The 26,368-nt window shown below is 32.5% G+C and overlaps 2 protein-coding genes and 1 long non-coding RNA gene across 3 annotated transcripts; 1 reads left to right on the plus strand and 2 right to left on the minus strand.

The window, feature by feature from the left end:
* The first annotated feature begins 318 nt into the window (after positions 1 to 318).
* Positions 319 to 4,094, plus strand: LOC130453248 (uncharacterized). The gene is made up of 2 exons (XR_008911028.1): positions 319 to 719; positions 776 to 4,094. It is a non-coding gene; the product is annotated as an uncharacterized LOC130453248 (long non-coding RNA).
* On the minus strand, positions 2,933 to 25,661 carry LOC130453247 (uncharacterized). Its single transcript, XM_056792878.1, has 3 exons — positions 25,576 to 25,661; positions 6,999 to 7,441; positions 2,933 to 3,777 (listed from the first exon to the last, which is right to left on the minus strand). Exons 2-3 carry the CDS (start codon positions 7,417 to 7,419, stop codon positions 2,933 to 2,935), a joined length of 1,266 nt encoding a protein of 421 aa, XP_056648856.1. The 5' UTR covers positions 7,420 to 7,441; positions 25,576 to 25,661.
* LOC130453246 (uncharacterized) lies at positions 9,346 to 15,007 on the minus strand. Its single transcript, XM_056792877.1, has 2 exons — positions 14,541 to 15,007; positions 9,346 to 11,453 (listed from the first exon to the last, which is right to left on the minus strand). The coding sequence occupies exons 1-2, from the start codon at positions 14,959 to 14,961 to the stop codon at positions 10,600 to 10,602; spliced, it is 1,275 nt and encodes a 424-aa protein (XP_056648855.1). The 5' UTR covers positions 14,962 to 15,007; the 3' UTR covers positions 9,346 to 10,599.
* Positions 25,662 to 26,368: the final 707 nt, after the last annotated feature.

Below are 26,368 nucleotides of genomic sequence, written 5' to 3' on the forward strand. Positions count from 1 at the left end.
TCACAGATTTATTAGTGGGATAAAGTAGATCAACATTAATTTCGAAAGGATTTTAAGATTTAAGAATGACCCAAAAAAATGAAGTCGTGAGCAAAAAAATCCCAAAAGCCCCTTTGATTATGTTTCTGATCTTAGCATCTCACAGCCATTAGCGTTTTGGTCCTAATAAGTTTCTTTACTCGATGCTATTCCATTTTTGAGTGACCTTCGTTTTGAGATCCGATTTCGTAGCTGGTGCAGGATTTTCGACCCATAAATACTCGATAGGATTTAACACCGGACTTCACGCTGGCCAATTAATAGCGGCATTGTCCTGCATAAGAATGAAGTTTTTGGCGATGAAACGCGGCAATCCCCTAAAATGTCTTTTATGTATCAATTCGCCGCTAATCAATCGTCAATTTCAATAAAAACCAACTCGGTTTTGCTTCCATTGAAATTCCGTATTCTATTTCTAAAAAGGCACATACTATTATTTCTTTGTTCGTCAGAGCGTTCTGAATTCCAGTTGTCAATTGTACCAGTGCAGCCTCCGTAGATTTGCTTGTTTGGTATGCGAATTGATGGAGAGGTTTCCACTTCAGAAACGAGGTATGAAGGATACTTTGGTCCTTCCTCAAGGCTCTGGCATGTACCCCAGCTCTTGAATAGAAGAATAGAACGGAGGCAGGATTTTCTCCTGTCCTCTTTAAAGAATAGTGATAAGGAAAACAAAAGAGGTAAATATAATAATAATAATATGTAGTTATATTTGCATAACTTTTTATTATTCCAGAAAATACATAATACAAAATGCTTCCTCATAGTATATTGTGGAGCCGACAGTAATTTTTACAGAGCGACGTGGTTCTCAAGTGTTTGAAATAGCCGTGACGCAATGCTGTTATCTAGGGATGGACGTGGTAGAGTTAGGATAAAATTTTGACATAAAATATACAACCTGAAATCGACAACTGCGTTATACAGTGTCACCAATTAAGTTATTTCGTGTTTTTCATATTTATTATATTTCGTGGAAGCCACAAAGTGAGATAACTAAGAGTCCTTGAAATGAACCACCCTCTCTATCTCGGTATAAGACCTCTATAGGACTTTTCGGAAACTATGATCATGATCTGATTGTTCGGAAACCAATCCGGATCGCGTTCTTTGTTCTTCGGAAACTGATCAAATTGATTTGGTCGTAGTTATATGATCCTTTCTACCCTGGTGGACCAGTGGGTAAATGCGATCAGCTGACTGGTTATTTAATTTGTCATTTCAGCATAAAAATAGCTAACTACTATTAAACTTTAGTGCAAAATTCATATGAGGGGGTAAAACGCATAAAAAAGTAATAAGAATCATAAATTATTGAAGATCATGTCTCAAATTTAAAACTTCCACCGACAATTCAACGCGACGTTCGATGATTGTGATCTAACGTTTAAGTTAAGATCAGCTATAAACTGATTGGTGATCCACCTGAACATTAGTTATAGTTTACGAAAAGTTCTTTAAGACCGTGGTCAAGACAATCAAGAAGTTTTATGAAAATTTTATATGCAATTAGCAGAACACCTGCATGTGTAGATGTCTATACCTCAGGAAAAACATTCAACAAGAAGAAAAATGAATCTTCATAAAAATATGTAAAAAATCATTAAAACATTCATTTCAGTATCATAAAACTTCATAAAACAATTCTAAAAAGTGTATGAAAGGACTAAATTGGAAGCAGTTGATGTTAATTAAGAAAAACCGTTCATAATATTGATATTCTCGTAATGGGGAAGTGGGGAAATTTGAAATAAAATAAGAAAAAAAAACATAACGTTGATGTGGTACAGTGTAAAAGGCGTTCTACACTGTGGGAATTGACCACCTAACCGAGGTGACCGAGGTTTCTGCACTGCCCATTTTTACGTCAATCCGATTAAGGTCACCTCGGCTGGGTGATCGATTTTGAACGTGTAGAACGCCTTTAAGGTCCGCCGCAAATTGATTCCAGCACATTCCACACGCAACACACGCCTGTACTATTCTGTGGAACGTTGTTTCAAACGGCGCATGTTGAACCCATCCTAAGGCTAGTCTAGACCAGCCCCACGAGGGTCGAGTTGTACTTGCAACGCAGTTTCGTGGGTCTGTGTGAATATTTTGTTTTGAAATTTTATTTTATGTTGATCAATATTTCTTATTTTGTACAATGGAAATAGTTATTTGCATGCCAAGGACTGGAAGGACTACTTTGTTGGACGAGTCTGAAAATTGCGAGACAAGCAACAGACGAGTTTTGGATATTTGTTAATGTGAACATATTGTTTTATTGCGAGAGTACTTTTAATCATCGAGAATGTAGACTATAAAGTAGGACTTTTCTGGATTTTAGATTTTTTAGAAAAATAAGCGAATACTACGTTTTCCGTTGGGTTTTTCGCCTTTTTCTAGTCACACCACTTTATAAAGAGCTCGTACTCTTTTTCGTACTTTGCACGAGATTTATCCGGCAACGAATTATGAACGGTCGCATTGCTTTCTTCTGTGAGATCAGGTGGCGTGGATTCGACTAATTTTTCATCGCTGATCTTCATCATAATTCATTGTTATTCATTAATTTAGACAAAACTTCGGATAAAACAAATAATTTCGGTAAATTAAAAATTTAAGGCTAGGCAAAACGCAACTTTCGGTATGTAAATGAATACAGAACGAACAGATTCGGATTCTAAATCGAGAAGAAGATGTTGGTGAATGGCAATGTTGCATAGTGGCAGATGGGAATTTGGCTAAGCATGTGCATGGGTTGGGTTCAATTTGCGACGGGTCTAATGAAAAATTATACTTTGTTTTTGAAACCTATTCATATAAAAATTTATTTCAAATTTTTGTGCTTTTATTAAATTAGTGTAATTTGAAAAACGAAATTGCATTGCTTTGAAAAAATTATGGTTTAAATCCATTCGTTTTCAATCATTTTTCTAAACAAAAATAAAAATTTCTTCTTAGCTATTGGATGTGATTCACTAGATGTGAATTCTTTCTTTCCGAAAGGGCCTCCAACTTCTCCCTTCTTTGCATAAATAACCGTAAAATTCATTATCATTATTTGTAAGAAAGACGACGGGATGGCTTCGTTAAGTTTTAGCATAAATTTGTTATAAGCGTAAGGACCGACGTCGCATTTGCACTTTTCCAAAATTTTAATGAACCATTCGTGATAAAACATTATCAAATAATCAAAATGGTTTTCAAGGGTGACTAAATCCACACTACTGAAAAGGAAAAATATTAAATCCGAAAATAGTTCATTCACGTTACACATTTGGAAATCTACAAACTTATTTTTCACGAACTTTCCTTGTTCGGAAAGTTGCATTGTATTATTTACCCACATGTCATTATGACATAAAGTTGCAAAAGGCGAGCTATAATCGGGTTTACTACGGAATTTTTCGTGCATTTTCTTTTCCATATCTGCTATGAATTTCTCCAATTTATCAATATAATTTCTACAAAAAATATCTTCTTTGGCTACCTCTATAAAAAGAGGCAATAGATTTGGGGGTTTCATTTTATCATTTTTTGGAGGTTGAGATTGTGATGATGGATTCATTTCATCATCACGTTTCCCAGGAGGAGGTGGCAAACCGCAATTTTTAATGATATTCTCCTCAAACAATTTCGGATTCTGAATTTTCATAGCCAAAGGTATAGCGTGGAAAACAGCGAGATCTGACAATATCAATTTAACGCCATCTAGATCAAAGCTTTTGTGTCTATCAGTATTGGTGTATCCTAAAAAAAATTTAATATAAGTTAATAAAGTATTTGCGTAGTTTGAGAAAAAATTAGTTTTTGATAGTTTATACACAACTTTCATTATAATTTTTTTTTAATTCTTTGATCGATATTCATAGAGAAAAAATTATTGAAAATTCAAAAATTTCGTAAGTAGTTTAAACATTTCAGCAAGGCCGCCATATTGCTTGATTTCATATGTATAAAACAAAACACTGAACATATGATACAAAGTGAATGCGACAGTTGTTCTGTACTTTAAGTAAACATTAACAATGACATTAGAATACAAGCATACAATTGTGTTACACAGATAAATAAATAATAATCATTGTGCTGTAAGGTTTATTATGATCTACTGTTCCTGTAAAAATCTATAACTCTTGAGTTCTAAAGATATTAATTCCTATTATCCCGTTCAGCCCTGAATACTAGAAACCAAAATGAGGCTCCAGGATCTGGATACTTTTTTTGGAAAATCATAAATATTTTATGATTTCATTCTATCACACAGGGTTAATATCAGATGTTTTTACCATTAAAAATTTTTGAAATTTTCACTTGTAAACTCACCTTAATAAATTTGTCACAGAGTACAAATTTAAAGATAATACGTGATGTCAAGCACTTGTCGAAAATATTCTACAATTTTCAAGCCCCAATAATTTATTACTGGGCATTTTTTCTGATTTACAACGTGCGACTCATGATGTTTATATATTTTTAAACTCTGGATCACGTGGTTATAGTACTTACTTTACCTTTTCAAAAAAATGATTTTTTCCAAAATAATTAGTGTTATCTTTTTATTTTATTTTATTTTTTTATATGCATATCCTCAAGCGTAATAATACAGCTCTCGGTGTCAAACGGTTATGATTTTAAAGAGGTAAGATACTCGCATATAGAAGTTTCTTGCCTTTTTAGAACCGGATCTGTTTTTGCTAGACCTAATCTCGACAGGTAGCTCATGAGGCCGCAGTAAAGAATCCATTGTGGATGGTAGGTTGTTGTTTTTGTTGATATCCAAAAGACACACAGTAGAATAATATCAGCAGAAATGAAACAATTAAAGAATAGCAGGGAACCGAAGATAGAAGAAACTGATCGGGTTAATCAGATCGTAATCATATGATTCTTACTACCCCGGTGGACCGATGGGTAAATGCGATCAGCTGAAGGGTTGTTTTATTTGTCTCTTTATACTTTTCGTCATTTCATCACAAACATAGCTAATTAGTACACATTCAATACGGAGAGCGTGCCGGCGCGTTCTTGGATTCCTCACCCACTGACGGTGCGCGTACCGGCTCGCTCTCCTTTCCCTTCACCAATGACGGAGAGCGTGCCGGCGCGCTCGTTTCCCTTCACTTTACAATTTGACACCAAACTATATGTTGCAGCCAAAGGACTCAGCTTTGTACTTCCGTGATTCTCGAAGAAACAGTGTACAATTTTACGGTTAAGTTTTAAAATCGGACAAGTGAAAGTGTGCCTTTTTTTAAATTGAATTTCAGGTAAGTGAAAAATATTTTTTGTAAATTTTACTTATGTTGCTATTAATTTTCAAATTCCACCTGTATATAAGTAAAATCATGTTGAAAAACAAATATGACAACTAAATAACTAAATCGTTAACATAAGTTGACATGTTTTCTGATTAAAAATATTTAATTTTGTTTCGTTCAGTCTATTTTATAAAACTATTTTTGATAAATATTCAGTTTTTATTTTTTCTGATTTCACTTTATCTCATTCTAACTTTTAAAAACAATATCGTCTATATTTTTCACAGCGTATTTTTGTTCATTTTTTCGACTTTTAGAAGTTAGAATACGATATAATCATGAACTTCCCTCAGAAAAAATCCCCTTGTGCTTAGTTGACTTTTTCGTAAACTATCATAAAAATATTGAATTGTAATTGTAGTACATAATTGTATTGTTTTGTAAATATAATTTTAATTCAATTTATATTAATTTTAGTAAATAAGTCTACTGTTAATTGTAAATATAATTTTAATTTATTTTATATAAATTTTCAGTAAATAAGATTCTGAAAAATTGTACATATAATAAATGTTTTATTAAAAAAAATGTAATAGATTGTTTATTTATTATATTTCCTACAACAATTTTATTTGATTGACAATAAAAAAAAGGTGAAATATATATATGATTTTAAGTAATCGTTAACGTAATTAATATACACATTTTTTTAAAATAACGTTTTTTATTTTTTTATTGTTAGTTTAATTTCTCGGTCTTGGAACTAACAACGAATTAGTTACAAGGTAAGTCACGAAGTTAGGCTACCCGCTATACAGGTGAACTGATCCTTTTACCACTGACGGAGAGCGTGCCGAGACGCGCCCGTTTAATTATCGGAAATAGGACCTTGGGAGTTTTTAAATCATTTTTTTAATTGACATTAATGTTAGATCAAATAATCTGTATCAAAAAACCTTTTCGTCAGAGCCAATAGTATCACGTATATATATCCTATATATAATAGTATATCCCGTACTCAGTGATAATCTGTGAAAATGGTTGCCGTATTGAATGAACTTTGATGCAAAATCCGTATGAGTGGGTTAATTCTTATTCAATAACAATGATTGAATATTCAGAATCTATTACACAACAAAATAAATATCATCAACTCACAAAAAAGCTGAAAAGTTTTTGTAGATCATGTTTTAAAATTGAAAATTTATGCGACGTACGGAAACTGTGATCACAATCTGGTTCTGGATCAGGATCAACAATCTACCTAACTTTAGATTTAGATTATAGTTTTCCGAAAAATCCTATAAAGAGAAGAGTACCACAAAGATTAATAAGTGACAGAAGCAAACAGACATTAGAAAAGAAGCAGAGTAAAACCTTGGAAAACTTGACTAGAATAAGTAACACAGAAAGGAAGAAGAAAACGGAAAACAATAAGACAAATGAAGTAGGAAAGTGAAAACTAAAACTCCAATACTATTGACGTGCGGTTTAAAAAGTTATAGAGAAGAAAATGAATGTGTATTTATAACTGTGAAGAAAAAATACAAATGGAAAAACTTTACTCGCTACAGAAAATTTTCTACTTTATTATTAATTTTGAGATTTTGTGAACAACGTGACAATGCCGCGAATGTTCCCAGTGATGACGTAAACGCAATTTTATCTATCACTTTATGTAATCGTACTTGATATAGAATTATTATTTACCTTTTTCCACCAAATTTTCCAGAATCAGAACAGCATTCTCATCAGGTTTATCTGTATGATCTAAATTCAATCTAGCCGCAATCAATTCTGGGAAAACGTCCTTGTCTTGGAGTCCATGTTCTTTAGCAAATTGTCGTATCGTAGGAATAACCGTCGTGTAAAATAATATTTCGTTTTTAAAAATTTCAACACTGATTTCTGTTGACATCTCGGGTTTTATCAATATTGATTTGGCAACGTAGTGCTCGATACTTTCATTACCATTTTTATTTTTAATAGTAACATCGAGTTTAAATATATCGCTGAGGTAATTTTCACCGGGGGCTGTTAAGTACGTCATCTTTTTATCCACAATTTGCACATCTTCACCATGGTATTTTTTAATCAACTCGTCTAAATTTTTTATTTTTTCTGGTTCCATTTTGAGGATAAAACAATTGAAACTGAAATGAAAACATCTTTAAATTGCTTTATTAATTTATTTAATACAAATACGTATGTTATCTTTACTGATTGTGTCATTGTTCAGATGGGTTAATCGACAGCATTCTTATCGTGTTTTAATAATATACAAAATGATTTTTATCGAATTTACATGTCATGAGTCAACAATTTTATATACGGTTCACGTAAATGACCCAAGGTTGTATCATTTTTGTAGTGCAAGTTCAGAGCCATAGATGGATCTGCTAACATAACTATATATCAAGTTGGCGAATTTGATATAGTTGTTCTAAATTGACATAGGGCTAACTGGAACTAAACTACAATCATAAACACCGATGAAATAAGTTAAAGATTAATAATGAAATCAACTGACACTTGTTTTGTCGCATTTACTGACCAAAATATAAAAAAATAACGGACACTATTATTTTTGGTTTGCAAGACGCTTCCACCTTCGCTTGACAATATGAAAGAGAAGCTTGGGTAAAAACATTTGACGGGTGGTGTATGCATTTCGAAGAATAGGTGAATTTGACTAACATACATAGTGAATTCGCTAGAAGTTGGATAGAATTTAAAATTCTTCAAATATCAATTAGCAGATTATAAAAGCCCTCGCCGAAAATTTTTTTTGATCTACCATAGGCGTAGATATTTATTATTTTTATGAATATTTTTAAAAATATATAGATCTTATGCGAGTTAAAAGGCAATCGAATCATTATAACTTGCTACAACTGAATATTAAAATTACAAAACGTGAATAGACGAGTAAAATGTACCTGCCTGTAAGGGCGTTTGGTTTAAACAGGGTACCAGACGCGAACTGAGCTTTTTTTGTACCCCACTATTAGAAATTCGGTAGTCTTCTATCTGACACAAATAATCTTGTCGCCATCGAACTATCCTTGACAATTCGGTTATTGCTATCCGTTTATTCAGTTTTTTGTGTTAAAAACCACATACTGACAAAACAATGTTTCTAAACTGGTATAATTGTATTCTGGATAATCTGTTCAATCAACCCCTTTCGTGACTATTCGATAAATGTAAAATTTGTTTAGTCTAGTTAATTCAGCAATTCTTATTATGATTGCATTATCAGACTGCTGATTATTTTCCTTTTTTAAACATTCAAATATATTTAAAATGACTTGCTGTGTTTGCATAATATCTAAATCTTTATTATTAAATTCATAACTGTCTTTATCTCACTACACTGAGCAATTTCATTGTCTTCATTCGCCTTATTTCTATTTATATAAAGAAATTTATGAATTGAATAAATCTCACCGAACGATGCACTGCTTATCGCTGGAATATTTCAAAAAAATTGTGTACATTCGCCTTCCGACAGCTTCGGTCAAAAGAAAAGCATTTATGTTTACGATTCGATGTTTTCATTGGTAAACAGTGGAGATAATGAGTCCCCGTGGACTGACGGTTTTTTAGATGTTTACCGAATTCTACACAGGTAGTAAACATTATTTTTCATTTCTTAATTTGATATGAATGCCGTGCGTATTTATGAAATATTGATTGTTCCTCGCATAACATAATGTGATGCATTTGTTCTCAGATCCTCATAAGGACGTTTTATTAGATGGCTGCCGGACATAAACAATACTAAATTAACTGCAGCGAATGTATTGTAAAGTTTAAGTGATGAATTTATTTAAATTGGGTCTAATTACTTGATATTTAACATTTTGATCATCAATTTTTTTTTGTTTTTTTTTGTTTATTGTGTGATAGGAAGCGGGTATTAGGAGAAGGGAAAGGGAAAGGCGGGTACAGCTGCGGCCATTTGGAAGGTGAATCGGTTCATCAGGTTACAGGAAAACCGCAGAAAATCTGTAATAACGACGATAAGATGTAGGTGTAAAAAAATTGACAAGAAAATATTTAAAAAAAATGTGTTTTATTAGCAAATAAATATCTTAAAATCGAAATCGCAAGACTATTATTAAAACATTCATTTCAATATCATAAAGCTGCCAAACGTGGATCTTAAAATTATATGAAGCAGTGGATGTGAACCCCCTTTAAAATATTAATATTGTCGAAATGGAAAGTGAAATAAATTTGGAATAAAATATAAGGTTGGCAACTAAGTACTTTCGCTTTTTACTGATAGAGAGCCTCGCTTTATTTTTTGAATAATTTATTTTGCTGCGGCTCACAAAGAAATATGTGGTATAAAAAATTCGGTTCTGGAGATTTTTTCCTCAAAAATGAGCAACTTTCCAGATGGTTGATTCCGAAGTTGATGATGACCAAATCAAAATCATAATTGAAGAGAATCGTCATAAAATTGTTCGAGAGGTTGCGAAGAGGCTATATCTATAGCACACAATAATTGAAAAACACTTATAATGTCTTGAGTTAGTTAAGAAGCTTGATATTTGGGAACCTCGCGAATTGAATGTATCAACATTTTCGATACGCACCTTAAACGAAATGAAACTGACCCTTTCTTGAAAAGAATCATCACTGGAGATGAAAAATGCATCCTGTACATTAACATAGTTCGAAAACTATCATGGAGCAAACACGATGAACCAGCACAAACCACATCGAAACCTGGACAACAGCAAAAAAGTTGGTGGGTTTCTTGTGCTAAATCTAAGGAACCAAACTATCAATTCTGATCAATAATTCATGAAACTGGATGAAGCGATCAGATTAAAACGGCCAGAAGTGATGCCATATCCCCCATACAGCCCTGATTTGGCACAATTTATTACCATTTATTTCGAAGTTTGCAGAATTTTTTGAACTTTTACAAATGACGATGTCTTTCAATCGTATCTGGATCAGTTTTTTTCCGATAAGGACTGGAAATTTTATGAGCTGAAAGAAATATGGCAAAAGGTCATTGGAAAATGAAAAAACATAATTGATTAGAAACTATTGTTTGTTGAAAACAAGTGTGTTATTTTATACTACAAAAACGAAATTACTTTGTGGCCAACCTAAAAAATAAAAACAAACATAATATGGTTGTTGTACAGTGCACTCTATCGAAAGACTATGTAAATAACTTGTTTTGATACGTATCTTATGTAATAACAAATATTCCGGACATTCTTACAAATTTTTACGATTTTTATTACGAAATAAACTGTTCAGGAAATAAATTGATTCAAAAAATTTAAATCCAATCGTTTTCAATCAATTTTCTGAATAAAAATAGGAATTTCTTTTTAGCTATTGCATGTGTTTCACTAGATGTCAATTCTTTCATTCTGAATGGGCCCCCCATCACTCCCTTTTTAGCATAAATAATAAAAAAATTCATAACCATGATGTGCAAGAACTTCGAAGGAATGGCATCCTTAATTTTCATCATAAATTTGTTATAAGCGTAAGGAGCGACGTCGCATTTGCACTTTTCCAAAATTTTAATGAAGCATTCGTGATAAAACATTATCAAATAATCAAAATGGTTTTCAAGGGTGATTAAATCTACACTACTGAAAAGGAAAAATATTAAATCCGAAAATAGTTCACTCACGCTACACATTTGGAAATCTACAAATTTATTTTTTACGAACTTTCCTTGTTCGGAACGTTGCATTGTATTATTTACCCACATGTCATTATGACACAAAGTTGCAAAAGGTAAGCTGGGATCTGTTTTAGCGCCAAATTCTTCTATCATTTTCTTTTCCATATCTATTATGAATTTTTCCAATTTATCGACGTGATTTCTACAAAAAATATCTTCTTTGGCTACTTCGGTTAAAAGAGGCACTAGATTTGGAGGTTTCATTTTATCATCTTTGTCCCCTCCTTGAAGAGGATTCGGTGGCGAGGATGGGTTCATTTCACCACGTTTATTAGGAGGAGTTGGTAGTTTACAAATCTTTGCGATATTCTCCTCAAACAATTTTGGTTTCTGGATTTTCATAGCCAACGGTATAGCGTGGAAAATAGCGAGATCTGACAGGATCAATTTAGCGCCGTCTAGATCGAAACTTATGTGCCTATCAGCGTTTTTATAACCTAAAAAAATAAGTTAGAAGTTATAAAGAAATATTAATAAATCCAATGTTAAATAAATGTATATATATATATATATATATATATATATATATATATATATATAATATACAGTACTTGATGATTTCAATACCTATAATGGTTTCAAAGAGGTTAGATCCTCTGTTTCTGCAAGACTTAATCTCGACAGGTAGTTCATGAAGCCGTAGTGCATTCTAAGGCATCCAAAAATAATAATAAAATAAAACTAAAATAATCCTCACACGAAGAAAATTTTTTTTAGAAAACGTGCCCCACGAGAAGGTTAAGTTAGTTTAGGTTAGGGTAGGTTAGGTTGATATATACAAATATTAAATAAAAATAAATGTTTCCAGCTTCAAGTATCGATATCTCGAAAACGAAGCAACATTTTATTTCACATTTTCGAGTTATTTTGGGCCGATTCACAAAATGGCATAGTCAAATCCAGGCGCCACGGAAATCGTACGCGTGCCCACCTTACTTTGTAATTCTGTAGAGTGTAGTTTGTGAAGTATCTGTTTTCTGGATAGTATCTTTTGTGGACATTCTTCGACTACAAAGTCGGTTGAAAACAGTAAAAATAACTTTTTGAGCATTTGTTGATAGATGTTGCTATTTCTTTTTCAACGTTTGTCCTATATATGTGCTAGGCTCTAGTGAGACCTTTACCGAATCTGTAAATCAATCGACTTGTTGATAGTTGATCTTGAAGCCACGGTTGTCATATATTTTATTGTTGACAAAACTTTTATTTAAAAATAATTTGACCTTCAGTACATCGCACACTGTACAATTAACTATTGACTGGGAACCGGAAACCCTACTAAAAGTACCTACCTAATTTTAGAAAAAATATTTCGAATTATGTTTAAAGTTATATGAAGGAAATTCAAGAACATTCTTAAAAATAAAACGTAGAAAGATTATATTTATTTATTTCATGTATCAGTATTTATTTTACTATAAAAATAAGATTATTGTAAGCAATTTTGAGTTGAATTTAATTAGTTCACTTGTGAGGTTAATTATATTCATTCCATTACATAAAATTATTATAATTTTGTGTAAATAAATATTTTGAAAACACCGAAAATTATATCTGGCGCAGTCATTCGGATTAGTGCGGTCGCGATAAAAGTTTCGACTACGTATTTCCATCCGGAAGTCCATAGGACTTCAAATAGCTGTAAGTGCAAAGTATCCTTATTTTTATTTCTTTTTTATCCATCCTTATCAATTATTGATTAAGGAAGGTATAATTTATTAATTTTGAATACTTAATTTTTATAAACGATTTAGATAACTTATTAAATACATTTTGTAAATTAAACTTAGAAGATAATTCTGATTCCGAAAAAATGGCAACTTTACGTCCAAAAGCCCTAAATTGGGAATTGTTTAAATTAAAATTAGAAAATATCAAACCGTACGACGAAAATATAGTGGAAAATTTTTAAGAAAACAGAAATTTGAAGAAATTAAAGAAAAGAAGAAAGTAGAAATTTAATTTGAAGAAAGAAAAGGATCTGATCTGAAAAATACCTCCGTTATTTTCATAAAAATGTATCAGCATTAATTTTACTATTAAAATAAGATTATTGTAAGCAATTTTGAGTTGAATATTAATTGGTTCGCTTGTGAGATTAATTATATTCATTCCATTACATAAAATTATTGTAATTATGTGTAATTTTTTTTTAAGAATTACACCGAAAATTATATCTATAATACCGTTTTTACGTTCAGTTTTTTCTCGTGTTATATGATTTGGTAACCGGTTTTATTTGGGAATTCCAAGTGTAATTTTGTTGTTTATCTATATATTTGAGTCCCGATAGTCCGAATTTCCGCTTATATAATCCGAACACGTTCCATAAATTGTTTGTAAATGAAGTACACAATTTGCACTAATGTAAAAATATATTTTACATAATTAATAGTAGACAAAGCAGTCGGGAAGGTGAATTATGTTAAAGAGAAATGAAAATAAAGGACAAATACACAGTCAAAAAGATTGTAGGTACATCCCGTACTGAACAAAAGAATAAACTTATGTTACTTTTTGGTCATAAAATCCCTCATCGTCATTTATTGCAGCTTGACAGTCTGTTTTTAGCTGCGTAGTTCCGCCATTTTCTCATGAACATGACATACGCGGTGTGGCAGTAGACTGTTGTTCCAAGTAGCTAAGGGCAAGGTCAAGAGCCAGCGGCTTGCTTAATTGTGCGAGACTTTCTCATCGTCGCACTGAACCTGCTCATGAGTCACGTCTGCGATGATGTCTTAATCTATCAAAGTCTCAGGGCTATCGGCGTCTTTCGCCATCCATTCATTGCGTCTGCTTCGACTGCATCCTCACAACCTGGAATGTTCTGTAGCAGTGAAATCAGGTTAACGGTGTCATTTTTTGTAGACTGTTTTTCAAATTCAAAAGATGTCCATAGTTTATTCAAAGATTTTCTTAATGCACCAACTGTAACATTTTCCCAAGACTGAGCTGCCCAATAGACAATATCCTTTACGTTTGTTTCTTTAATCTTTTGTATCAAAGGGATTGTATCGTCTTCAATTACAAATTTTAAGTACAGTCTCGGTTAGAAGTGCGTACAGTCCGCGCCCAGTATTCATCAAACGTAGTTTGGCCGCCTGATAACTACACAATGAGCTTTATTATTAGTAAATAGACTATTGAAACTGGTTTTTGTGTATTAGCTGTTCATATTTTAATACTACGGGCACGTTAAATTGCATTCTTTTCGATTATTTTAGTTATTTCGGGTAACAATCAACTGATCCGAACAGTGTTTGGTTCCAATTAGTTCGGATAGCCGGACTCAACTGTACTTTTAAATGATTCACTGATCCTTAAAATTAAATATTGCGGATTTGGACAAGTTGTTTGCTATTCAGTTCGCAGTGGGGCTTCTCTTATCTCTTTTTATAAAGATAATATTTTCCCTATTTGACCGGTAGATCCATAAACAAAAGATTAAATAATTTAAGAAAGTGTGAATATGCCCCCATGTTGTTTTAAACCAGACAAGTACTTAATATAGAACTGTGATTTACCTTTTTCCGCCAAATTTTCCAGAATTAGAACAGCATTTTCATCTGTTTTATCTGTATGATCTAAATTCATTCTCGCCGCAATCAATTCTGGGAAAACGTCCTTGTCTTGCAGACCATGTTCTTTAGCAAATTGTCGTATCGTAGGAATAACCGTCGTGTAAAATAATATTTCGTTTTTAAAAATTTCAACATTCATATCAGATGACATATCGGGTTTTATCAAAACTGATTTGGCAACGTAGTGCTCGATACTTTCATTACCATTTTTATTTTTAATAGTAACATCGAGTTTAAATATATCACTGAGGTAATTTTCACCGGGGGCTGTTAAATTCGTCATCTTTTTATCCACAATTTGCACATTTTCACCGTGGTATTTTTTAATCAATTCGTCTAAATTTTTTATTTTTTCTGGTTCCATTTTGAGGATAAAACAATTGAAACTGAAATGCAAACATAGTTAATTTGCTTTATATAATTTATTCAATATAAATATGTGTGTTATCTTAACTGATTGTGTCATTGTTCAGATGTCAGCATTCCTCATATTTCAATAATGATTTTTATCAAATGTACATGTCTTGATTAAATATTAACGCTGCTAATTTAATGTATCAACTGTATGATCGCACACTTTGAACAGAAGGTAAACAGGCTGAGATAAGTAGCGAGAAAGTTCCACTGTTTGGAGAACAGTTTTTTGGCCGTTTTAAATGGATCCCATCGAAAAAAAAAATGGTTTAAGTTAAACCTAGTAGTATGGAGGTAATCTTAAAACAGTGCAATCATTTTTTCTGGTCATTTCGGCGACAGTATATTCTCTTGCAATATTTTTTTTTCTAAAACCTCTATGAGTAGCTCCTGTATGTATTTAGTCGTTTCCAATAGGTTCCTTCGAAAAAAAAATTATTTTATTGAAACCAAGTAGTACGGAGGTAATCTTAAAACAGTGCGACCAATCTTCCTGGTCATTTCGTCTACAGTATATTATTTGGCAATAATTCTTGTTTCTAAAACCTCTATGAGTAGCTCCAGTATGTCTTTAGCCGTTTCCAATGGATCCCATCGAAAAAAAATTAATTTAATTTAAACCCAGTAGTGGGGAGGTAATCTTAAAACAGTGCGACCATTCTTCTTGGTCATTTCGTCTACAGTATATTCTCTGGCAATAATTTTTGTTTCTAAAACCTCTATGAGTAGCTCCTGTATGTCTTTAGTCGTTTCCAATAGGCTCCTTCGAAAAAAAATTATTTTATTGAAACCAAGTAGTACGGAGGTAATCTTAAAACAGTGCGACCATTCTTCTTGGTCATTTCGTCTACAGTATATTCTCTGGCAATAATTTTTTTTTCTAAAACCTGTATGAGTAGTTCCAGTATGTCTTTAGCCGTTTCCAATGGATCACTTCGAAAAAAAAATATTTTATTTAAACCAAGTAGTACGGAGGTAATCTTAAAACAGTGCGACCATTCTTCTTGGTCATTTCGTCTACATTATATTCTCTGGCAATAATTTTTGTTTCTAAAACCTCTATGAGTAGCTCCTGTATGTCTTTAGTCGTTTCCAATAGGTTCCTTCGAAAAAAAATTATTTTATTGAAACCAAGTAGTACGGAGGTAATCTTCAAACAGTGCGACCAATCTTCCTGGTCATTTCGTCTACAGTATATTATTTGGCAATAATTCTTGTTTCTAAAACCTCTATGAGTAGCTCCAGTATGTCTTTAGCCGTTTCCAATGGATCCCATCGAAAAAAAATTAATTTAATTTAAACCCAGTAGTGGGGAGGTAATCTTAAAACAGTGCGACCATTCTTCTTAGTCATTTCGTCTACAGTATAATCTCTGGCAATAATTTTTGTTTCTAAAACCTCTATGAGTAGCTCCTGTATGTCTTTAGTCGTTTCCAATAGGTTCCTTCGAAAAAAAAAATATTTTATTTAAACCAAGTAGTACGGAGGTAATCTTCAAACGGTGCGACCATTCTTCTTGGTAATTTCGTCTACAGTATATTCTCTGGCAATAATTTTTGTTTCTAAAACCTCTATGAGTAGCTCCTGTATGTCTTTAGCCGTTTACAATGGATCCCATCGAAAAAAAAAATGGTTTAAGTTAAACCTAGTAGTATGGAGGTAATCTTAAAACAGTGCAATCATTTTTTCTGGTCATTTCGGCGACAGTATATTCTCTTGCAATATTTATTTTTCTAAAACCTCTATGAATAGCTCCTGTATGTCTTTAGTCGTTTCCAATAGGTTCCTTCGAAAAAAAATTATTTTATTGAAACCAAGTAGTACGGAGGTAATCTTAAAACAGTGCGACCAATCTTCCTGGTCATTTCGTCTACAGTATATTATTTGGCAATAATTCTTGTTTCTAAAACCTCTATGAGTAGCTCCTGTATGTCTTTAGTCGTTTCCAATAGGTTCCTTCGAAAAAAAATTATTTTATTGAAACCAAGTAGTACGGAGGTAATCTTCAAACAGTGCGACCAATCTTCCTGGTCATTTCGTCTACAGTATATTCTCTGGCAATAATTTTTGTTTCTAAAACCTCTATGAGTAGCTCCTGTATGTCTTTAGCTGTTTCCAATGGATCCCATCGAAAAAAAATTAATTTAATTTGAACCCAGTAGTGGGGAGGTAATCTTAAAACAGTGCGACCATTCTTCTTGGTCATTTCGTCTACAGTATATTCTCTGGCAATAATTTTTTTTTCTAAAACCTGTATGAGTAGTTCCAGTATGTCTTTAGCCGTTTCCAATGGATCCCTTCGAAAAAAAAATATATATATTTTATTTAAACCAAGTAGTACGGAGGTAATCTTCAAACAGTGCGACCAATCTTCCTGGTCATTTCGTCTACAGTATATTCTCTGGCAATAATTTTTGTTGCTAAAACCTCTATGAGTAGCTCCTGTATGTCTTTAGTCGTTTCCAATAGGTTCCTTCAAAAAAAATTATTTTATTGAAACCAAGTAGTACGGAGGTAATCTTAAAACAGTGCGACCAATCTTCCTGGTCATTTCGTCTACAGTATATTCTCTGGCAATAATTTTTGTTTCTAAAACCTCTATGAGTAGCTCCTGTATGTCTTTAGTCGTTTCCAATAGGTTCCTTCGAAAAAAAATTATTTTATTGAAACCAAGTAGTACGGAGGTAATCTTCAAACAGTGCGACCAATCTTCCTGGTCATTTCGTCTACAGTATATTCTCTGGCAATAATTTTTGTTTCTAAAACCTCTATGAGTAGCTCCTGTATGTCTTTAGTCGTTTCCAATAGGTTCCTTCGAAAAAAAATTATTTTATTGAAACCAAGTAGTACGGAGGTAATCTTAAAACAGTGCGACCAATCTTCCTGGTCATTTCGTCTACAGTATATTCTCTGGCAATAATTTTTGTTTCTAAAACCTCTATGAGTAGCTCCTGTATGTCTTTAGCTGTTTCCAATGGATCCCATCGAAAAAAAATTAATTTAATTTAAACCCAGTAGTGGGGAGGTAATCTTAAAACAGTGCGACCATTCTTCTTGGTCATTTCGTCTACAGTATATTCTCTGGCAATAATTTTTTTTTCTAAAACCTCTATGAGTAGCTCCTGTATGTCTTTAGTCGTTTCCAATAGGTTCCTTCGAAAAAAAATTATTTTATTGAAACCAAGTAGTACGGAGGTAATCTTAAAACAGTGCGACCATTCTTCTTGGTCATTTTGTCTACAGTATATTCTCTGGCAATAATTTTTTTTTCTAAAACCTGTATGAGTAGTTCCAGTATGTCTTTAGCCGTTTCCAATGGATCCCTTCGAAAAAAAAAAATATTTTATTTAAACCAAGTAGTACGGAGGTAATCTTCAAACAGTGCGACCATTCTTCTTGGTCATTTCGTCTACAGTATATTCTCTGGCAATAATTTTTGTTTCTAAAACCTCTATGAGTAGCTCCTGTATGTCTTTAGCCGTTTACAATGGATCCCATCGAAAAAAAAAATGGTTTAAGTTAAACCTAGTAGTATGGAGGTAATCTTAAAACAGTGCAATCATTTTTTCTGGTCATTTCGGCGACAGTATATTCTCTTGCAATATTTTTTTTTTTAAACCTCTATGAGTAGCTCCTGTATGTCTTTAGTCGTTTCCAATAGGTTCCTTCGAAAAAAAATTATTTTATTGAAACCAAGTAGTACGGAGGTAATCTTAAAACAGTGCGACCAATCTTCCTGGTCATTTCGTCTACAGTATATTATTTGGCAATAATTCTTGTTTCTAAAACCTCTATGAGTAGCTCCAGTATGTCTTTAAACGTTTCCAATGGATCCCATCGAAAAAAAATTAATTTAATTTAAACCCAGTAGTGGGGAGGTAATCTTAAAACAGTGCGACCATTGTTCTTGGTCATTTCGTCTATTGTATATTCTCTGGCAATAATTTTTGTTTCTAAAACCTCTATGAGTAGCTCCTGTATGTCTTTAGCTGTTTCCAATGGATACCATCGAAAAAAAATTAATTTAATTTAAACCCAGTAGTGGGGAGGTAATCTAAAAACAGTGCGACCATTCTTCTTGGTCATTTCGTCTACAGTATATTCTCTGGCAATAATTTTTTTTTCTAAAACCTGTATGAGTAGTTCCAGTATGTCTTTAGCCGTTTCCAATGGATCCCTTCGAAAAAAAAAATATATTTTATTTAAACCAAGTAGTACGGAGGTAATCTTCAAACAGTGCGACCAATCTTCCTGGTCATTTCGTCTACAGTATATTATTTGGCAATAATTCTCGTTTCTAAAACCTCTATGAGTAGCTCCAGTATGTCTTTAGCTGTTTCCAATGGATCCCATCGAAAAAAAATTAATTTAATTTAAACCCAGTAGTGGGGAGGTAATCTTAAAACAGTGCGACCATTCTTCTTGGTCATTTCGTCTACAGTATATTCTCTGGCAATAATTTTTGTTTCTAAAACCTCTATGAGTAGCTCCTGTATGTCTTTAGCTGTTTCCAATGGATCCCATCGAAAAAAAATTAATTTAATTTAAACCCAGTAGTGGGGAGGTAATCTTAAAACAGTGCGACCATTCTTCTTGGTCATTTCGTCTACAGTATATTCTCTGGCAATAATTTTTTTTTCTAAAACCTCTATGAGTAGCTCCTGTATGTCTTTAGTTGTTTCCAATGGATCCCATCGAAAAAAAATTAATTTAATTTAAACCCAGTAGTGGGGAGGTAATCTTAAAACAGTGCGACCATTCTTCTTGGTCATTTCGTCTACAGTATATTCTCTGGCAATAATTTTTTTTTCTAAAATCTGTATGAGTAGTTCCAGTATGTCTTTAGCCGTTTCCAATGGATCCCTTCGAAAAAAAAAATACATATTTTATCTAAACCAAGTAGTACGGAGGTAATCTTCAAACAGTGCGACCAATCTTCCTGGTCATTTCGTCTACAGTATATTATTTGGCAATAATTCTCGTTTCTAAAACCTCTATGAGTAGCTCCAGTATGTCTTTAGCCGTTTCCAATGGATCCCATCGAAAAAAAAATTTATTTAAACCCAGTAGGTAATCTTAAAACAGTGCGACCATTCTTCTTGGTCATTTCGTCTACAGTATATTCTCTGGCAATAATTTTTGTTTCTAAAACCTCTATGAGTAGCTCCTGTATGTCTTTAGCTGTTTCCAATGGATCCCATCGAAAAAAAATTAATTTAATTTAAACCCAGTAGTGGGGAGGTAATCTTAAAACAGTGCGACCATTCTTCTTGGTCATTTCGTCTACAGTATATTCTCTGGCAATAATTTTTTTTTCTAAAACCTCTATGAGTAGCTCCTGTATGTCTTTAGTTGTTTCCAATGGATCCCATCGAAAAAAAATTAATTTAATTTAAACCCAGTAGTGGGGAGGTAATCTTAAAACAGTGCGACCATTCTTCTTGGTCATTTCGTCTACAGTATATTCTCTGGCAATAATTTTTTTTTCTAAAATCTGTATGAGTAGTTCCAGTATGTCTTTAGCCGTTTCCAATGGATCCCTTCGAAAAAAAAAATACATATTTTATCTAAACCAAGTAGTACGGAGGTAATCTTCAAACAGTGCGACCAATCTTCCTGGTCATTTCGTCTACAGTATATTATTTGGCAATAATTCTCGTTTCTAAAACCTCTATGAGTAGCTCCAGTATGTCTTTAGCCGTTTCCAATGGATCCCATCGAAAAAAAAATTTATTTAAACCCAGTAGGTAATCTTAAAACAGTGCGACCATTCTTCTTGGTCATTTCGTCTACAGTATATTCTCTGGCAATAATTTTTGTTTCTAAAACCTCTATGAGTAGCTCCAGTATGTCTTTGGCCGTTTCCAATGGATCCCATCGAAAAAATTGATATTGAAATTATTGAATTCCTACAATCATCTAGAGCCAGACATTCACAATAGGCTAAATTACTAATCCTATCAAAACAAAGCTAATTCTTCGCGAATCAATATTAATAAAATTGAGTTTGAAAGCTATAAAATATGAAAATTTTATGGTGACAGAAATTATACTACTTTCTAGAAGTTATATAAATCTATAATTCATCGGTAAACTAAAAAAGATTCAGAAAATATTGTACTGCATCGTTCTTAGACATCAAACATGCATTTAACAAGGTTTGGCATGATGGACTTTTATTTAAAAACAGAAAATCCTTATCAAATCATCCTACTTCAAAAATAGCAATTTTCAGGTTAAATACCTTAATGTACTGTTCAAAATAGTTTTCGGAATTCTTCAATGCAGTTACTGGGACCGTTGTAGCAACAACTTCAAATTAAAAAGGTGGAAAATTAATTGAAGAAATAAAAGCAAATGAATAGAAGCATGTACAATTAATTTTCACCAACTTTAAAGGCAAATGTACAGAAGTCACTTCAAACAATCAAATTCTTCAAATGCCAAATATCTAGTCGTGCGCCTAATCTGAAGTAGATCCTGTCTCTTCTGTTCCATCGTTGCTCTGGTCTACGACCTCGGAATTTAAAGAGCTTTATAGTATTAACGGTGTAGAGTGGAGACAGTTGACAGTGATAAAACAAAACTTGTTCAACTAATCAAATCGAAATTGCCAATTTTTATTGTTTGGATTTGAGCTCTAGGGGATTTGGTGGGATCAGTAGAAAATTGCAGTATTGAAATTATGAAGCAAATCCAAAGTGCCTAGAATTCTTGTGGATGCGCCATGGTTTGTGTCAAATTTTGTTACAGCCCATGATGTTCTAATGAAATCGGTCAAAGCGGAATTAGAAAACTCACGCATAAGTTATAAGATATCTCCAAATAGAGCCTCATGGTACAACAAGGAGTTGACTGAAACGATCTATAGTATATAATTTTATATATCTAGTACTATCAAGTCTTAATGTATTCTTAAATAACAAAGCTAATAAATCTATTAATTAATTATAGCTATAGAGTACTGGATTCTTGTCGAGCATGCTAACAGAATTTTATTTAAACAGTTCTTAATTACAAAACGGTAGAGTGAATTTATACTTACGTAATTGATTTATTATTATTCCTAACACACAGTAAGCTATTCACTAACACTTACCACTAAGCTATTCACATATACTCAACACACTAATTTATTTAAAAACACCGTCTGGTTTACATTTCACAATCCCGATGTATCAAATTATTCAGTAACTCTCTTTGTAAAAGACTTGATTTGTATATACACTATCAGCAATTTGCTGTGAACAAATAAAAATGTCTTATTAGAAATTATTTCTATAAAAACGCCACCACATAACGTAAACAGGTTATAAAAGCAATACAAATAAAATGCCGTTCTATTACCGGCGCATTCACCAAACTTCAGTCTTGATTAAAATAATAGAACAGGACCAGCTTCACGGTCTTTACGATTGGGCGAGTTCGTAATAGTATTATCACATAATTTGCCTATTATGGAAATGAAACAAAACTCCGCGTACAAACTAGAAGTACAAGAGAAGTGGGATTTCATAATTTTGTACTGGATGTTTAACCTAAAACTATACTGTTTGTGTTTACTAGACATTAATGTAAACGAGATTTTGCTAAACATATAAAAAGACATACTGACCACAGTTTTTACACTACTACAACATTAACACACATGATTATATGCGTCATGAGGAATTTTTGTAAAAAAAATTAGACAATTAGACAGTAGATTCTATGAGTTATCAGCCTAACATAGAAAGAAAGATCACAAATAAAAATAACTGTCGTGATTTTTCAATATTTTCTCCGCTCATTTCCACACATTTTTCAGAACGTCTTGCTGAAGCCTCTGAAAATACGATCCATCTTTAGAGTCAAATGTTCGTACACCGCTTGTTTAATTCCATCGTCGTTGTTAAATATTTTACACTTTGACTTGGCTTTTAGCTTTGCAAACCAAAAGTAGTCGGACGGAATCAAATCAGGGCCATAAGGTGGGTGCTCAATCTTGTGAAGCCATATTCGTGAAGAGTTGGAAAGCGAAGTTCTGTAGACTGGAGCTTTGATATCAAAAGCAAGCGCTCACCTCGGCTGATTATGATGTGTCTTTTTTCGATAATTCCTTGACGCAATTACCTTAGTAAGTCATAGTAATATGCCGTGTTCACGGTTGTATTTCATCATTTAAAGTCAAACAGTCTCAAAATATTGTTGGTAAATCTTCGACCATCGAGCCCTTCATTTCAAGTCTGGGAACAGAACATAATCCGAGGGGGCTAAATCTGACGAATAGGATGTATGAGGTAGTAATTCAAACTTTAAATCATTAATTTTGGCCATTGTAATAACGGATGTGTGAGCTGGTGCATTGACTTGATGAAACTACACTTTCTACTTAGCCAAATGAAGTCGTGTTTGCTCGATTTCTTCGCTCAAACGTTGTAAGAAGTTCGCGGTTGTTAGTTTTTCCTTTTTCAAGATAGTCAATGTAAATTATCCCAAAAAAACCTACGCCATGTCCTTGCCTGCTGATGGAACGGTCTTCGCCTTCTTTGGAGCCGGTTCTTCCTTTTCGATCCATTATTTTGATTGTTCTTTCATTTCTTCTCTCTTCTACCCAATATTTTACTGTTAATAACAAAGAAGCAGACCCAGAGTAGAATCTAGTTCAGCTTTAGTTCTGCTAAAGCCTTTCAAATAAAAACTTGTACCACATAACGATGACCAATTTTTTCCATGTTTACAAATTAATTGAAAAAGTTCACTATTGACGACTGCCAAACAAATACTAAACAACGTAGCATCTTCAAACTTGAAACATAGATTGTGTACATTCTAAAACAGCAACTACCGCCATTTCTATGTCAGGCCAGGTACTTCTGGGACCATCCACGTATAATAAAATGGATCGAATGAGAAAGTTTAAACTTTGTGTAAAGCTTGTTGCGGATATTGAGGTCAAGAACTCATGGACCGCCCTACGTATATCACTCATTGAGACTGTTTTTCTACATTATCATACTTTAAATTAATTACGTAAATAGTAATTTAATAAATTTTGATATTTCAAACTCTTGCTTGCATTACTTGCCAATAATTAGTGGTATTAGACTATCAATGATTTGATAAAAATCTCAAATTTATCACAATATATTCAAAGATACATTCATAAACGATCTTTGAATCAAATATTTTATATTCTAATTAATAAAATTGTTTTATTCGCATGAGTTATTTGTATTAATCTTTTTTGAGCTTCTGGTTTTCTGGACCTGGAGCGAACATTCAATCGCGACTGTTTACAAAAGTGACTCTATAAACTCAATTCCGAAAAATTACGATTTAATCCTAAAATCCTATTTAAGTGATCGTTACTTCCAAACGAAATTTAACCTTGAAACCTCGTCAACTACCCCATACAATCAGGTCTGTCGTATACAAAACTAACTTCGGTATACAGTCAAAGAAAATTGCAATTGATATCAAAATCAAACAAATGCAATTGATTCTTGCTAAAACGTCTAAATTCAATCAATGATACAAAGGATTTAGTCAAAAATACTCCACAACATTCTTAACGCTCCAAGTTAGTAAGGACACCCACAGTAGAAAAGGAAATACTTTGTGAATACAAACTATTATCGACAATTATTATTATTAGAACTCTATACAATTAAAAAATACGGAGAGTTGTTAGTAGATAACTTCTTCTTCGAAACATCCTATGATCATAGTTTGGTTTAATCAGTCAAAATTGAAACTAAATCCAACTTAACATTAAACTAAACTTTCTTAGTGGTTTTTGATTTATGCAGTAAATTAAGGATAATTATAATTCCTTGTATGTGTCCTTTTTGTCATACAAATGTGGAAAGCTCCTAACACAGTCTATCACAGTCTAAAGGACATTGCTGACTTCCAGAACTTGTTTTCTCCTATTTTTTTTTAGTTTAAAAAATAAAATGCCACTGCGGAAATCGAAGTATTAATACGAATATTTCCTTAATCAAAGAACAAGGATAACAAGGATGTTGTAAACAAAACCATACCACTAATACAGACAGACCTAACGTATTCTGTGTTCAAAAACTCACAAAATTAAAGAATTAAATTAAGAAGTTGAAAGTTGGCGAACTCTTAGTTTGACTGTTAATTTTCTGCATGAAGTACAAGTATCATTCAGTATATTTCAACTAGTAATTTAATGATAATTTTTAATAATGACTGCATAAATCAAGCTCTACTTATTTCTTTGCAGATTGCAGGTAAATTAGCTTTAAATAAATAAAAAAATATTTTATGAAATTTCCCAGAATAAGACTTCTAGAATAGCTCTGAAATATTTAGTGTCTACTTTAGTTTTATTATATTTCACATTATTCTATATTAATAAATAATGTACATTGAAAGTGAGGTTAGATTCTTAATAATATATGAGTTTCATTTGCTTTAAAATATTTTTCTTTTAAGAAATTTAATATGAATAAATTTGGAATCAAATATCAACTACATTTTGTTATCATACAATTCATAGTGAATTATTTAATGTGTGAACTTGATTATTATTATTAATACAAACTTATTTTACCTTCAAACGTTCGACCTTGTTAATCTGACTCAACAATTTCAGCTTTTGACTAACATTCTTGTCTCGCTAAATTGTTATTATATACTGATCAATGTTATGAACTGTCAACAACAAATCATCAAATGATTCCTGCTTATTGCTCTTCTAGTGTTAGTTTAAATTATTTTATCTGCTCGTGACTAACTACATCGCTATTATTACAAATTCATTATAGATTAGTTCAGTTATTTCAGCACAAGTTTAAAAAAAATACATTTTTTCATCGGATATTGTTTTTTTTTATTTATTGTTGCATCAACTACAAAGATTATTAGCGACATGTCTTTATGATTCTATGGTACTGTTATGTCCATCATTAATTTGTTAAATAGTATCTAGAGACAAACATCAATTCATTTTTTAACACTAGTACGATTTCCCTGGCGCCAGGATTTGATTATGCCATTTTGTAAATCGACCCAAAATAAGTCGAACATTTCTCCCTATTTTCCAGAAAACAGATACTTCACAGACTACACTCTACAAAATTATAAAGTGGGCACGCGTACGATTTCCGTGGCGCCTGGATTTGACTATGCCATTTTGTGAATCGGCTCAAAATAACTTGAGAAATAAAATTTTTCGATATCTCGCTTCGTTTTCGAGATATCGATACTTGAAGTTGGAAAAATTTATTTTTATTTAATATTTGTATACAGGGTGGTCCAACGAAAAGTTTGCACCTAGCTTTTCTCGTTTTTTTGTAATTAAATTCCAAAATGCTCGGACACGTCGATTTTGCTTTTAAGGGGGA

Source organism: Diorhabda sublineata, chromosome 2 (genome assembly GCF_026230105.1).
Source record: "Diorhabda sublineata isolate icDioSubl1.1 chromosome 2, icDioSubl1.1, whole genome shotgun sequence".
Taxonomy (NCBI): domain Eukaryota; kingdom Metazoa; phylum Arthropoda; class Insecta; order Coleoptera; family Chrysomelidae; genus Diorhabda; species Diorhabda sublineata.